We start from the raw sequence: 15,873 nt of genomic DNA on the forward strand, positions 1-15,873 counted from the left end.
ATTTTAAACTTAATAGTGATGGTCAAATTTGCATTCTAGAAGGGTCTTCTGGCTGCTGCATAAACGAATTGGACAAAAAACCACACCATTTAAAAGACTTACAAACATCCAGGCAAATGATGGTGTTGGGGAGTCATTGGCTCTCAGGTAGAGAAAAAGGAGATAGGTTTGGGAGCTATTTAGGAACTGCAGTTCCCGTTGTGACAGTGAGTCTAGCCAGAGCAGCTGGGTGAATGTGCTATCAGTTGGTAGAACTCAAACTGCAGGGAGAGTTTAGAGTTTCATAGGTTTGGTGGAAGCTGAAGGGTTCACTTTGGCAGATGCCTGTGGGACAAACATTAGAGTTCCACCACTAGGTAGATGTAAAGGTCAGTAGCTTAGAGAGGTCTGGGGTGGGCATGTAGACTTCTGAGAGTCATCAACAGTGAGATGGCAGCTGAAGTTCTGAGAGTGCATGGAATATCCAGGGTGGGAAGAGGAAGGGAAATGGAGTAATAGCCAGAGTGGTAGAAGGAAAAATCAGGAAAGGATGCCGTGATAGAAGCCAGAGTGTTTCTAGAAAAAAATGAAATAATCGGCTATGCTGGATGTGAGGGGGAGATTGATCAAGAGAAGGACCAACATATGTACTTGTTTTTAACCTCAAGTTTATCGTTGGTTACTACAGTGCAAGTCAGATTCCAGTAATTCTAAGGTAAGGAGTTAGGCAGGCCTTGCAAGAATTTTCCAACCAAAGAAAAAGAGGAGTTGTCCTGAAGGTGGGTAAGGAGTTCAGGGTGTGTTATATTTACAGGTGAAGGAGACTTGAGCTTGATTAGATGATGGTGGGAATGGGCAAATAGAGAAAGTGGTCATGGCATCAGAGTCCCTGGGAAGGTGGACTGGGTGGAGGCCACAGGTTAGGGTGAGATTGAGTTTTGGATTGTAAAGAAAAGGAAGCAAGAGCTTGGATCCAGGTAAGTTTGTATGTATGAAGGAAGATGAGGACATTTGCTTCTGAGCTGGCTTCTTTATTTTCTCTGTGATTTAGACAGCATTACCATTTGCTGAGATTGAGGAGAAAGCAGGTGGGAGAGGTTGCAGGAGAATAGAGGATGTTTGAAATACCTGCTCTGGAGAAGGGGAGCTGAACAGAGGGAGCTTGGGAATGAGATGAGATTGTCGAAGATGAATCGACAGTGGCCCAATATACGAGCTTGTGGATTTCCTGAGCAGCAGAGAACATCTGGAGCACCTGCCCTTCCCAAGGTGTTCTGGGTATGAAAGTTGGATTTCCGCTGAGTCCCTGACATGCAAGGAACAAAATACAATGAATGCGTCTCACACTCACTTTTGACCCCTCCACTGTTGTTCTGTGCTGCAGTATTAAATTATTCTTGGAAATTATTGAAGTGTGTTAACTCTTGCTCCTTCATTAGATGGCCCCAGACTGCTGTCTTTTCTTTAAGTTCTTGTCTGCTTTTTTATACTATTTCTGTCTCCTCCCTTTGTTTTCTTCCTTGTTGTCAGTTGTTCTATCACATTGCTGTCTGCATGCAAGTCTGTATCAGCCCTACACTGTGGACTTTGTCAGCATCTGGAATTGTCACACCTCTGAAATAAAGCCGTGGGCTTGAAGACCAGACAACCAAGCTTGTTAAAATTATGTGCAAAGTAAGAGTAAATCACCTCTGAGTGTGATTCTCACGTGCTGTGCTTTGAGGGTGTACATAAGTGTTTGTACATAACTTTTGTGACATTTATTGAGTTGTTTCTCAGTTGTCCATATATGAGATGCTTGTTGCCTGTATTCTCATGTACTTTTTTGAATCTCCATGGATTATGATAATCTTAGAGGACACTCAGTATTTATGATTATATCACTTATAGTTTTTTAATACTTCCAAAGTATTTTCATATGTATTACCTAAATTTTAAGACTACAGATTAGATATTTTATTCTGTTATTTCTTATTATTCTCATGGATTTTCAAATACTTACATATTTTATATGGGAATAACATGTATTTTCAAATGTTTATGCATTTTTGTATGAGACTAACATACCATGTCACGACTCAGTCATTTAGTCATGTCACATGTAAATGAAATAGGACATGTAAAGTATTTTGGAAGTTTGAAAAAATAAGTTACTCTAGCTTTTCATATATTTCTATATTTTATGGACTTCCTCATCTGTGAACATATCATGTATCAATAATTTTAATTTTTTAAAGAAGTATATATATGTATATACACACTCAGGTACACAGTAAATATCACTCTTAGAATTTTTCTATAAATTAATTTTGATCCTGACCTTTGTTCTTCTCAGGAAGAAGGTAGTAGAGTCAACACCATTCATCAGGAGATTAGCCCCCAACCCCCAAGGTTGTGCTGAGGTTTGGGGTCTCGAAGAGAGTTCTTTGAATCATAGTATGTCACCTGGCCACACAGTTTACCTAGGAAAGCCCCGTCCTGTTGTCCCAGGCCAGGCCACTTGTGCCCTCCGGGGTCAGTGGTTGGATGGGATGCCGTTTGTGCTGGTTGCGTGGGAACAGCCGTGGTGAGGCCCAGAACTCTGGCACCGGGCTTCCTGCCTCCCTGGGGAACTCGGCTCTTTTCTCGGAGCCTATCGTACTTGGGCTCCCTTGGAGCAGGGTCTGCTCAGTGATTTACAGACCTTTCTTCTCGCTCCAGTTCAGGAAAATCTTTGTTTATTTTTTTATTGATTGATTTTCAGAGAGAGGAGGGAGGAGAGAAGGGGGTAGAAAGAAAACGAGAACAGGAGAGCACAAGCGATTTGTTTGTTCCGCTTATTTCTGCATTCATTGGTTGCTTCTTGCACGTGTCGTGAGGATTGAACCTGCAACCTTGGCGTAGTGGGACAACACTAAGTCCCAGGTGGCAAACACAAGGCCCGCAGGCCGAATCCAGCCCTCCACCTTGTTTTGTCCGGCCCAGCACCTTGTTTCTACCTGGCGCCAGCGCAGAGCCCCTCGCCCCTAGTTTAAGGAGTAGTTGCATTTACACAGTCCTAAAATTGCATTCAGCCCTTTGAAGGCAAATACGAGGCTGATGGGGCCCCCAGTGAAAAAGAGTTTGACACCTGCTCTAAGTGACTGAGCACCCAGCCAGGGCTCAGGGAAGTCTTAATTGGGGAAAATGCCTCTATCTTTCAATTCTGTTTTCATTAGATTTAAGGTTTTTTTGTTTGTTTTGTTTTTCAAGAAAAGCTAAAAAGCCCCGATGCAAACTTTCCCTCAGGTGAGGAAGAACACACAGTGTAGCCCAGGGGTGTCAAACTCATTTGCAGGGTGGGGGTGGGGTGCGGCGCATTGGCCTCCCAGTTGCCTTCAAAGGGCCGAATGTAATGTCAACTCCTTAACAGTTAAGGAGTGATTACATTTACACAGTTCGAAAATTATTTCAGCCCTTTGAAGGCAACCTCAAGGCTGATGTGGCCCTGGTAAAAATGAGTTTGACACCCCTGGGTGTGGGTAAATAGGCTACTTTGTAGCCTATTTAAATGGTAGGATATAGGGAGACAACATAATTTTTTTTTTAAGTCATGTGCCCTGGCTGGTGTGTCTCAGTGGATTGAGTGCAGGCCTGTGAACCAAAATGGTCACCAGTTCGATTCCTACTCAGGACACATGCCTGGGTTGCAGGCCAGGTCCCCAGTAGGATGTGCATGAGAGGCAACCATACGTTGATGTTTCCCTGTTTCTCTCCCTCCCTTTCCCTCTGTCTAAAAATAAATAAAACCTTAAAAAAATAAAAACAAAAAATTGTAATGTAGTATGTTGTAGAGTGACAAAAATACCCAGCTGCCTCTCATCAGTGTTCCTGCCCTGAAGCTACACCCGTGTAGTCAGGTCCTTTTCATAACACATTGAAGAGTATTAATATTTGTTAAATGTGTTTACATTTTACTGATATAGTTTCTGAGTGACCCAACTATCAAGCAGATAGTAACATTTTAATTTTGTTTTGTCTTATTCTACTTAAGAACACTGGAACTATTTTGGGGCTGATGAAAATCTTGGCCCAGTGGCTGTCAGCATACGAAGGGAAAAACCAGAAGAAATGAAAGAAAATGGATCTCCTTACAACTACCGAATAATATTTCGGACTAGTGAGGTAAGTTGCAAATGAGGAAGGTGAGGTGTCATGGAAGAGAGAAGAGTGTACTAGCAGCAGGAGCAAAGCAATTAAATTTAATATCACATGGTCACAAATGTCTTTAGAGGAAACAAAGTCCCCTTTCATTCATTCCAGTGGTGATAGGAGTGGAAGCAATGGTTAGATCTGGATCGTTTTCTTTCCGCTTGTCTCTGGGTAGATGCAATAAATGAATGGGGGTTTTGATTCTGAGAAAGCTGTGTCCATTAAGTGTGGTGCAAGGAAATTGGAGCCCTCAGAGTCCCAAATGGGATATTGCCTCGCCTACCCGGGCAGCCAAAGACGCCGAGCCGATGATTGAGGAGCGGCGGTACTTAACATGTGAGAGAGGGTCACCCAGGACTTAACTCACTCTTACAAACTGTTGCTTAGGAGGTTTCTTGACCCAAGAAGAGGGGGAGAGATTTTTCTTTTTCCACTTTCACTTCACTGTCTCTGGGACCTATTCTCTGGGGTCCAGAACAGGGATTCTCAGAACCATGAGCCGCCCAGTGCGGGTGAGACAACCCCTTGGAACAATTTAGGAAGCTAAGAGCACAGAGTACATGAGTTCTAATTTTCAAAATGAAATCTGGGTTTGAAAAAGGGGAGGGGGAATAAAATACTAATAAACTATTTCTTAGACACTGAAGAACAAGTTTCAGATTATGAAGTTACTGTTTTCTTTCTAAAATGTGTATTTGTGCCAGTTACCCATTTATTGCCGCTGAGCACTTCCGGATGGTTGTTGCACATTAATGCCTAATACCCCCTCGAGGTATCTAGAAAATAATAGTTTTGAAACCAGTTTAAATTGGGCATTTGGCTTTATTTTCCCCATTGAGTTTCAGGGTTTGGCCTCACTTAGTCATTGCTCCTAAGCTTGAGCTCTGGGGAAATTAAACATAAGATTTTTAAAGGCATGACTTTAATATCTAATGTGTTCTGTGTAGTGGCCAGAGTGAAATGAAGAACTAGCACGCTCCAGTGTGCTTTTTCTCGCACCAGAGCTCATTGTTAAGCAGTGTAAATTATTCTGCTGAACATGAAAAACACAAAGCACAGTGTTTTTGAAGCTGGATATAGGTAGTTGGTCGTTTGTAGCCTCTCGGATCCCACCAGATTTCTTTTTGTAAATTGTTTATGCTATTACAGATGTCCCATTTTTTTTTGCCCCTTTGTCCCCCTCCACCTAGCCTGCCCCCCACCTCCATAGTCAGTCCCTACACAGATCCCAGCAGGTTTCTCTGAGCCTCAGTTACCATACTCCCAAGTGTTTTTTCCTTCCTATTCCTACCTTTTACTCCTCCCAAGGCTGCTGTGATTGAAGCCACCTCCCATCATAATCTTCCTTTTCTATGTTTTTAAACCATTTAAGTCCCTCCTCTTGCTGCTGGTCTAGCGCCCTTCATGCCAGAAGTTGACATTTTCTAAATCAGCATCTTCTCGGTGATCGATTGTCCCTTTCAGTGTGCCTTGATGGCACACCTTGCTGGTCCCAGCCTCTCTCCAAGATGACTCCTGTCTCACAGTCAGACGATGCCCCTGCAGTGATGGGTGAACCATGCAGACTCCTGCCTTCCCCACCTCCTTTTTTTCATCTCCTGTTACCTCACCCTAAAATGCACCACCTGCACCTCCCTCTGGTTCTCTGGTCGTGGACTCAGCCCTTTCCCTGCTAACCCATTCTAGTGAATTAGGTCTCTTGGGTCCAGTTCCTTAGCCTTTGATTGAAACATCCAAGTCAAATGTTGTTCATGGTTCAAAAAACCATTGCCACTTGTTTTCATGTTCGAATCAATGTTTAACTGATGGCAACTTTATTATTCTAGTTCAGGCCAGAAACCACGAAGCTGCACTTGACTCTTCTCTTTTCCTCCATCCATTCCTCCCACCTCAAATCTTCTCCTTCCTCTTGAACCCCCAAGTATAAGCAGAATTTGTTGACTTTGTCTTCAAAATATGCCCCAAATTCAACCACTTCTTCCATCCCGCTGCCTGGGTCTGGGTCTGGGTCTGGGTCTGGGCCAAGCCACCAGCATCTTTCCCTGAGAACTGTTTTTGCTTCAGCCTTCAGACACTGCATTCTTTCAGCCCAGTAGGGATCCTCTGGAAATGTAATCCAGATCTTGTCATTCCTCAGTTCAGAATCCTGTAATGGTTTCTCATCTCCCTCTGAGTAAAAGTCTGTCTCCTTGGTGGCCTAGGAGACCACGCACATCTGCAAGGGAACTCATGTCCAGTTCCTCTCATCAGTCTTTTCCAGCCATGCCAGCCTCCTTCCCCCGTGACAGCCTCCGGACACCTCTGTGTCAGGTTTCGGATGCTCCCTGACCCTCTGGGGTGTCATGTTCTTCCCCAGGCATCCTCTCGGCCAGAGCTCTCTCGTTTCCTTCTGGCCGTTACTCATAAATCACAGGGGTCTCATCTAAAATTTCTCCTCCCTCACACCCCACTTCGTATCCAGTTCAGGGCTTTAGTTTTTCATGAATACTGAACACTGTCTCACATATTTTACTTATCTTTTGTTATTGTTCTTTTTCTGTCTCTGCCACTTGAGTAAAACTCAGCGAGGATGGTACTTTTATGTGTTGTTCATTACTACATGCCTGATGGCCACAGTATCAATAGTACTCTCCCTTCCTTCATTCCCCTCTCTGTTTATTTCATTGCCACTGGCTTTTGTATATTTTTTCTTTTCCAGTGAAAATAATCCTTAATGTGGGTTAATTATAATATTTTTATGAGGCTTTCATAGAAACTAACAAAAGTCTTTTGATAGAGACACTCTAGGTGTTGGTTCCAGGCCATGGCTCCTGGACTTGGTGGGGGCAGGTGTGCGTGATACAGTGAGACAGTCTTCATGCTTCCGCGGGGGCTGCTCACGCTGCTCATTTCTCCCGTTAACAAATCCATCGTGGAAACAAGAGCATGGCCACCTCAGTGCCGCTCCAGTTGCTTCAGTAAATGGCTAATGCACTTAATAGATAATAAATACAAGCAAATGTCTTTCACTTCCATAGAAGTACTCATTTTATAACAGATTTTTTAAAAACTTGCATGTCTTCATAAGCATCACAGTGTGTTTATGAATAAAATCTTATGGCATGTGCGTGCTTTTAAGCATAGGTACACAGAAACATACAAGGATTCTCTTCTTTCTGGAAGGCAGTAATAAAAATATCAGTTATACATGTGATTGAGATAGAAAAGCAGTCACTGTCTTTCTCATCGCTTTGGCTTTCTGGAGTGAGCTGCTGTCCTTCTGTGGCAGAGTCAGCAGCAACTAGCATGTCTGGTCCTGGTTTCTCCACCGAAAATACTTCCAGTCCTTGTCGTTCCCTATCCCCAGCCACATGTTCAGTAGTTTCCCATGATTCAGAAAACAAAACAAAACTGTTTATGTCCTATTAGACATTAAGTCATGGGGAAATGGTGCTTTTTACACCATTTGTTGTTTCAAACAACACACGAGTGCTGTTTAAAAACTTTAAAGAAACAGTGTTAATTGGATGAATAGACTACTAATTCTTCAAGTGCCCTTTTCTTGGGTTGAAAGTAAGATATTGGTGAATTTTATTTTCCCACCCCTCATCTCTCTTCTCCATCAGCTGGCAAATATTGCAGATTTTACTTTCCTGGTGGTTCTCCCTTTGGTTTCTGTTTTCCCTGCTAGTCCTATATCTTGCCCTCTTGGCTTGTTACTTGGACACTGTTAGAACTTCCTTCTAACTATGTTCTCTGCCTGCCATTTCTTCCTTCCTGCAGTTCCTGTTATTTTCCAACTCAGTTTCTTTAACGTATACGTCATCGTCATCATCCCAGTTCAAGTGAATTCGGAGATTGCCCTTTGGAGCCGGATGAGGTGCACAGCCCCGAGCTGGCATCGAGGCCTCCAGCCTTGGGGCTCCTCCCACACCCACCCCTCCGTGTGCTCTCTTTAGGTGAAGCTGAGCTGTAGCATGCACACTTTCCCACTTGCAGCCTGTGCTTCCTCATCTCCATACCATTGCTCTCTGACTTTTTTTTAGAGATTTTATTTATTTATTTTTAGAGGGAGGGAAAGAAACATCAATATGTGGTTTCCTCTCACATGCCCTCTACCAGGAACTGGCCCAAAACTTTGGCACATGCTCTAGACTGGGAATTGAACCAGCGACTCTTTGGTTCTCAGGCCAGCAATCAATTCACTGAGCCACCCCAGCCAGGGCTGACCTTTTTTTTTTTTTTTTAGTAAAATTTTTTCTAGATTTTATGGCCCCTTTTTTAGCCACACCCCTTCCATGAAGACCTTTCCGTATGCCCTGAATCCCACCTCTCCCTGTTCTGCCTTTGAACATTTTTTGGACTTGAACTTGTCACTTTTCTTAGTAAATATATCCTTCCTGAGTCGCAGTGTGCATTTGTTACCTCTCACGCCATGGCGCACCGTACCCACCCACTCCTCCTCTGCTGGCGCCACCGCAGCTCCTGTAGCAGAACAGCACCTCAGCCTACAGGCCCATCCGGGTGCTGGTGCTTCCTTAGGTCAGCACAGTGTTCCGATTATATTAGCGGCTTCGTCATGTGAACATTTTTGGAGATTAAGACAACTTTATGCTTCATGTCTGGTTAACATTGCCCCAAGAAATCGTTACATAGGGAAATTTCTTTGCTTATGTTTATATTTCATAATAATAGAAGGTGTTTCAAGAAATAAGGGAAAACTTAATTTTAGTGCTGTTGATTCTGCTGCCAAACCAGCTATTATCACTGTCCTGTTGTAGAAGCATTTGGGGACTATGAATTGTTTGTGCTTGCCAGCAGTATATGAGGAGATTTAAAAATGTGTCCCTCCCCTTACCTCTTGTTATTCAAAAACATTTTCTAAGCATTTATTCTTCAGATAGTTCTCTGGAATATTCCCTTCTTAATTTCCTGGTTAGTGTACTTCGTGGCATTTTATAGCCATATAGAGTCCTTGATCTTACTGAGTTCCTTAAAGAAATACTATATTTGCCTTCAAGTAAATGGCCTTAGAAGGCTTCATTATGAGTTCCTTTGGACTTGCCTTGGTCTCCTTCAAAGTGTTGGCCTTGTTTTTTCATATGTGGAGTATCTTATGCCACTTCCCTCACCCTTTCTCCTGCTCTGGCTCACCCAATCAGAAGTCGTTTCTGTGTAACTAAGGAGGCTCGCAGTTGAAGGTTTCAGTGCATTTGATTGATGTTCAGTAGTTTGCCCTTATCAGTGGTTTCACTTTCCATGGTTTTAGTTACCAGCAGTCACTCTCAGTCTGAAAATATTAAATGTCCCCAACTGTCAACATTGTCTGCCCCTGACATCCAGCCATCAACATCGTCATGGCTTCATGATCCAGGATGACTCGAAACATACGATCCTTCATGTGACCTCTTGTCAGACACCCAATGTGATATCACGATGCTTCTGTCATTTTCCTCGCTTTATTTCGTTTTGTAAGCATTTTATCATTTCATATCATACAAGAAGGGTGAGCACAGTGCAATAATTTGAAAGTGAGACCACGTTCACTTAACTTTTATTATAGTATATTGTGATAATCATTCTATTTCATTATTACTATTGTTATCTCTTACTGTATCTAATGTATGAATTAAACTTTCATCATGGGTGTGACTGTATAGGGATAAACAGTGTGTAGAGGGTTCGGTGCTATCTGCAGTTTCAGGCATCCACCGGGGGCTCTTGGAGCACCCCCCATGGTTAAGGGGGGCCACTAGATTCTGTCCTCTCACCAGAACACGTCTCTTTCTCTATCTCTCAGCTGATGACACTCAGAGGTTCGGTCCTGGAGGATGCTGTGCCCTCAACGGCAAAGCACTCGACAGCCAGAGGGCTGCCCCTGAAAGAAGTGCTGGAGCACGTGGTTCCCGAGCTCAATGTCCAGTGCCTGCGCTTGGCCTTCAACACTCCCAAAGTCACAGAGCAGCTCATGAAACTGGATGAACAAGGCGTAAGTGTGGCTTCCAGAGAATATTCTCAATGCTCAGGTTTCCTGCTAGGCTTCCAGAGTTATAGACCTTGATTGATATATATATATATATATATTTATTTTTTTTTTTGACAGGGACAACTGATATCATTTATTGTGAAGGCTGTTCTCTTTGCGGTTACTCATTTTCTTTTTTCTTGGCTTTTTGAACATTTCTCATCTGATGAAATTCTTTATATTGGAATTGATAGGTAATGGTACTTAAACTGTGTTTAACTCTTTTGGTAATCTTCTATAAGTTGTAGCAATAACAGTAAAGATAATAGCTAACACTAATGAATATATTCACCATGCTCAATTCTGAGTGCCTTAAATATGTAAGCCATTTAATCCCCCAGCCCTGTGAGAATGGTACCATTATTATCCATTTTAGAGACAAAGAATCTGAGGCACAGAGAAATTCAGTAGTAAGTCCACCTTCACATGGTTAATAAACTGAAAGCCCATAGTGTTAGCTGCTACAATATAGTTTCTTGAAAGCTTAAAATTTTAAAGTGTACCAATGAAGACTTTAGCCAAGATTTTTAAATACAAAATTTAAAAAATTTGGGTTCTAATTAGTAACAAAATGAAAATGCTCAAGACTTTCTCACTTCCATATTTTCTATACTTTAATGTGAGGGCCATTAGGTCAAGATGCAAATGCCATTTTATGAACAATTTTGATAGTATTTCCCTAATTAACCAAAAATTTCAATTTTATTAAAATGAATGGAAATTCAAAAAATAACACTTCAAGGTATATTTATTTTTTTAGTTCAGTCAATAAGAGTGTGTATAGACAGTAGGTGGATGTAACTCTTCCAGTCATTGTTCAGTGTATTCATTTCCTTTGTCATAAGCACAGTTGTCTATTTTGTTTATATATTTCAAGTAGGCTCTGAGTATTTGTGTTTGTAACATGTAAACGTGAAGCAGTTTGTATGCTTCAGGAAACTCCTGATGCGTATGTAAACTTAACTATTTGGGAAGCTGTTTTCAAGTAAATATTTTGAACACTTATTTTAACAAAGGAAGAGTAGAAAAATGATGATGAGGCTCAACTTTATGGATTCAGTCTTTTTGTTACTATAGACTTCAAGGAAAGTAACATTTAAGCATTGATAATAAAATCATACACCGAATGCTCTAAATTCTACACAGAATAGATTATTTTATATAAAGGAGGTATGTGTTGCCATTTCTTCTTGTCTTGTCCATATGAGGTACAAAATCGGTGCCACAACTGTATAAATTCTGTGAGGTCTCAGATAAGATCAGATTCAAGGAGTTCATCATCACCAAGCCCTTATTATATGAAATGTTAAAGGAACTTACCTAAGAAAAAGAAGATGAAAAAGACGAACAGTGAAAAGACAGCAAACTCAGTTATTAAGAACCACACCTAAAACAAAAGCAAACTAAGAGGACAGCTAGATCAGGAGCAGAACCATAGAAATGAAGATCACCTGGAGGGTTAGCAACAGGGAAGTGGGAGAAGGAGAAGGGGGGAGAAGGTACAGAGAATAAGTAGCATAGACGGTAGGTAGAAAATAGAGAGGGGGGAGGGCAAGAATAGTATGGGAAATACAGAATCTAAAGAACTTGAGACACGTGGTCATAAACTAAAGGGGGGAATGTTGGGGAGGAGGTATGCAGGGTGGAGGGGAATGAAGGGGGGAAATAGAACAACTGTAATGGCATCATCAAAAAATATATTTAAAAAAATTCTGTGAGGTCTCTGGCACAGTTTATGCCCTTCAGGGCTGCAGATGTCGGCCCACAGGCCGGGCTGCTCTATGGTAGCCATGCTTTGGTCTCATCGATGCGGGAACCATAAGAACACTGTAATGACGTTAATTTAAAGGTAAATTTGTTTAATTCACAAAACTGTCCATTATTCTGCAGTTACGGGCTTCTTACTCCTCGGGGTACTAAAACTTACTTTTCTTCGTATATTATTGACGGTAATAACATGGGTCCATTGTTTTTCTAAGTGCCTGTGTTGGAAAAATTAAAATACGGCAGTCTAAGTGAGGCTCCCCAGTTTTATTTTGAAATTTTACTAGGTAGTGGAGTCTAGGAATAGTAAAGCCACTATTTTATATGAGCAGCAATCTATGTGGACTAAGGGGCACCCCCACTTAGCCTCTGTCTTTTCATAGCATTCACAGCCAGGATTATGCTGATAAAAAACAGATACACATACTTAGTCATTTCGTCTGGGGGATCTTTTTTTTTTGGTAGGAAATCTCAATGCCTTAGAACCATTTTGAGAAACTGATTATTTTGGCACCTTTACAAATACAGATTTTAAAACAAATGCTTGTAAGTGCAGTAGATTATGCATTTGAATTATTGCAAAAACATTTTTGGTTTCCACCTATATCATTATTCTTTAAAATGTCATGCTTTGTACATCCTTATATTTGAAGGGATTTATAGTATGATACCAAGAAATTAGATTCACCAAAAGGTAATTCTTTTTTTTTTTTCTCTTTCACGAAAAGGTAATTCTAAATCTCCTTTTAAAGTTTACTTAGATGCTTCCTTTAATATCTTCTGTACTTTAAATGGCTTACATAATTCGGTTTGATTGCTAAATGGTGGCATTTTGCCTTTCAGTTCTTTGGTGTCTTATTTTCTTATTTTACCACTTTTAAAAGCTGAAATGAACAGAACAACAGATGAAAATTGTATCTATAAAATATGAAAGAAAGCCTTTCACAGAAATATAAAACTTTGGTTTTATTTGACTGGACTCTGGTATGTGTGTGGGAACTGAAGTTGGCCTTTCCGTCCCTGAAGTTTTAGAAAACGAGTGTATTTTTGCTTTTGATGGACTCGAGCTCTCACATGCTCCTCCCTGAAAACTTCCCGGGCCCTCGCCGTGTGTGCCTGTCCACTCCCACTGTCATACAACGGGCAGTAAGAAGGTGAAAGTGATCTGCCAGTGATTTCCCACGGTCACGAATTTAGAGCAGGTTGTGACTGAGAAAACTTGGTTCCCGTCTGGAGTTAGTCTATCCACTGTGATCCTGGATCCTCACTTATGAGGGAATTGAGAGCATCTCTTAGGAGAAAAGCAAATTACATGAGTTACGTGTTTACCTGTTGTTACTCTGTTCCGAGCCCTTCACTGGCATCATCCGATTTCATCCTCACAGCGCCTATGCGGCGGGTTCCAGCTACGGGCCTCTTTCAGTTGAGAGGATTGAGACATGGAGAAGTTCTCAGGCCCACTTTCCCTTAGTAGTCCTGAACCCTGGATACAAATCAGCACACTACTAAGTTTTGCTATGCAAGTTTTGATTTGCAAGTTTTTATATACTTTTTCCACATCTTGAAATTTTTTGACCCTCAGAACTATGCTATGAAATATCATGGATTTTATTATCTATTTAAGCCAACTTTAATGCTGTGGACAATTAGGTGGCTTTTAAATTTGTCATTCTTATTCATCGGTCATTAAAAAAAAACCCTTTTCTCATATGTTGTATGCAAGGGGAGTGCAGGTCATCATGCCAGGCCCCGTTTCAGGGCCACACGTGTGAGCGTTTAGTGCAGGTCAGGCACTTGGCGAACACTGGAGTGGCAGCTGTGATCGATGGCGATAAAATAACTCGTTAGTGGCCTTTGCATGCGTGACCTCGTCTCATCTTTACGAGTATCTTATGAGAGAGCTGTTATTTTAGGTAGTGGAATATATTATGCTTACTTTTATAAATAAGCATAACTTTCAAATCCATAAATGCTCCTTGAGTAACCACTCTTTGAAGGTTGTTAAATACTGTAGAGAATAAGTAGGCTGGTAAACACAGTTCTTACCCAGGGAGGAGACAAGGCCCTAAATTACTGTAATGGAAGTCAGGTTTAATATTATGAGCATAATAAAAAACTTGCAAACAAAGAGAATGGAGGTGCAATCCGGTGGGGCCACGTCATGATTGGTTAGATGGATCAGGACGAGATGACCTTTGGAAGGAAAGAGGATGTCATCAGGCCAGAGAACAGGCAGTACAGCACTCCAGACTCAGAACAATAAGAACAAAGCACAGAGAGACAAAAGGCGCAGACTGTCTATCCAGGCAGGAGTGTGAGGCACATGTAGAGAATAGTAAAAATGGACATTTTTTATTGAGCAGTGACTACTGAGGCAGGCATTATGTGAACAATTTAGGTGGACTGTTTCACTACCCAGCAGCCTTTGATGTAAGTGCTATTCTTGTCCTTATTTTGCAGACGAGAGCAATGAGGCACAAAGAGGCTAAGAGACGCCCCAGGTCACAGTTAGGATCTCTGGTAGAGGCAGGTCTCAAATCCAGGCATTGAGACTGGAGGGCCACACTTTTAACCAACAGCCTGCACAAGCGTCCTCCTTTTCCCTCCCGGTAAGAAACTGGAGGGTGGACTCTGTGCTTTATGGCTGCAGGCTTCAGTGCCCGATATTAAGTATAATATTAAACCCAAGTAAAATTTATGTAGAACTAAAAAATATTTGAAGTACACTTGCTGTTTTGCAGTAGAGAAAATTGGTAGTCCTGTTTTTATTAGGATATGTCAAGCTTTATGTACACAGTATTGATTTTACCTAAATGAATATCTCCACTGTTTTTCTAGATATTAAAAATGCAAAGAAATGAAAATATTTACTGAGTTCTGTATTTAAAAATTTAACTTTCAAGTTATTGAAGGTAAGGAGGAAAGTATCTAATTAGCTCTGCATTATATATCTCAATAGATGTAAGAAGAGAAGCAATGTTTATTTGATAACGAATAGCACTCATCCTTTGATTGAGGACATGGGTAAAATTCTTTGCTGACTTATCCTAATTCATTGCCCTGTTGCATTATTTTATGGAGGATGAATGAGCTTGGCCAGCCACCTTCCCCTTTGGTTTAGGCCACTAAAGTTAAAGTATGAACCATGGGGCAAAATGTCTTCTTAAAACCCATTTCAACGAGGCTTTGCAGAATAATTACCAATCCTGAAATCTTAATCTTTTCTTCGATTATGATATCAACTAATACATGTTTCAAGTTACGCTGGTTCCAGACAACTCATGGGCCTGTATGTACATTATCAGGAAGGAAATATATGTGACAGCCATCAGGACAGGGAAAGAAGGCAGTGGCATTGCCAGCCTTATCTTGTCTCTTCATGAGTAATGATCACTCTGTACTGGCTCAGCCATGCCCTTTTCCCTGCTGAGGCTGGGCAGGGCGACTGGACAAAGTCCTTTCTCATGGTAAGATTCCATAGTCATCGTGACTGGTGCACAGCACTTGAAGTCATTTGGCTGTGGCGGGACTGCAGTTTGCGGTGATGGAGCTCCATCTGGCTGAGATGGGCAGTGAGGCTGCTTTGGTTCACAATCCAAAAAAACAGAATAATCGATTGCAGATATTCCAGTCTTCTTAAATTATGGGTTGTATTTTAAATTCAGCTTTAAAAAGTTAAAATAGTTTTATTTCCTGTAGGGCTTACCTAGCCATTATCTTTAAATGGTCCCAAAACCAAAGTATGGATGATTGTGTGTACATCAGGTGGTCCTGTTTCTGCCTTGTTCCTATCTCCTCCCCTCCCACTAGTCACCCCTCTCCTTATGTACTCCTGTGTTTCTTTGTGCAGGTGGCACCAGTTCTGCGTACGTAGACTCATTTCCCATTTTCTCATACCACGTATAGCATGCTGTGGACATTTGCTTTTTCACTTAATGTATTTTGGAGATTTTTCT

The 15,873-nt window shown here is 41.5% G+C and overlaps 1 protein-coding gene across 13 annotated transcripts in view; it reads left to right on the forward strand.

Annotated features, from left to right (window-relative positions):
• Positions 1-15,873, forward strand: part of SIPA1L1 (signal induced proliferation associated 1 like 1) — a 330,234-nt gene that overhangs the window by 215,165 nt on the left and 99,196 nt on the right. For all 13 annotated transcript variants that reach the window (XM_037127445.2, XM_037127433.2, XM_037127485.2 and 10 more), the window contains 2 exons: positions 3,992-4,122; positions 9,929-10,117. In XM_037127445.2, the coding sequence (XP_036983340.2) occupies positions 3,992-4,122; positions 9,929-10,117 (320 nt within the window). The remainder of the gene's footprint in view (positions 1-3,991; positions 4,123-9,928; positions 10,118-15,873) is intronic.

Source organism: Artibeus jamaicensis, unplaced genomic scaffold (assembly GCF_021234435.1).
Source record: "Artibeus jamaicensis isolate MK-2021 breed Jamaican fruit bat unplaced genomic scaffold, CSHL_Jam_final contig_851, whole genome shotgun sequence".
Classification (NCBI taxonomy): domain Eukaryota; kingdom Metazoa; phylum Chordata; class Mammalia; order Chiroptera; family Phyllostomidae; genus Artibeus; species Artibeus jamaicensis.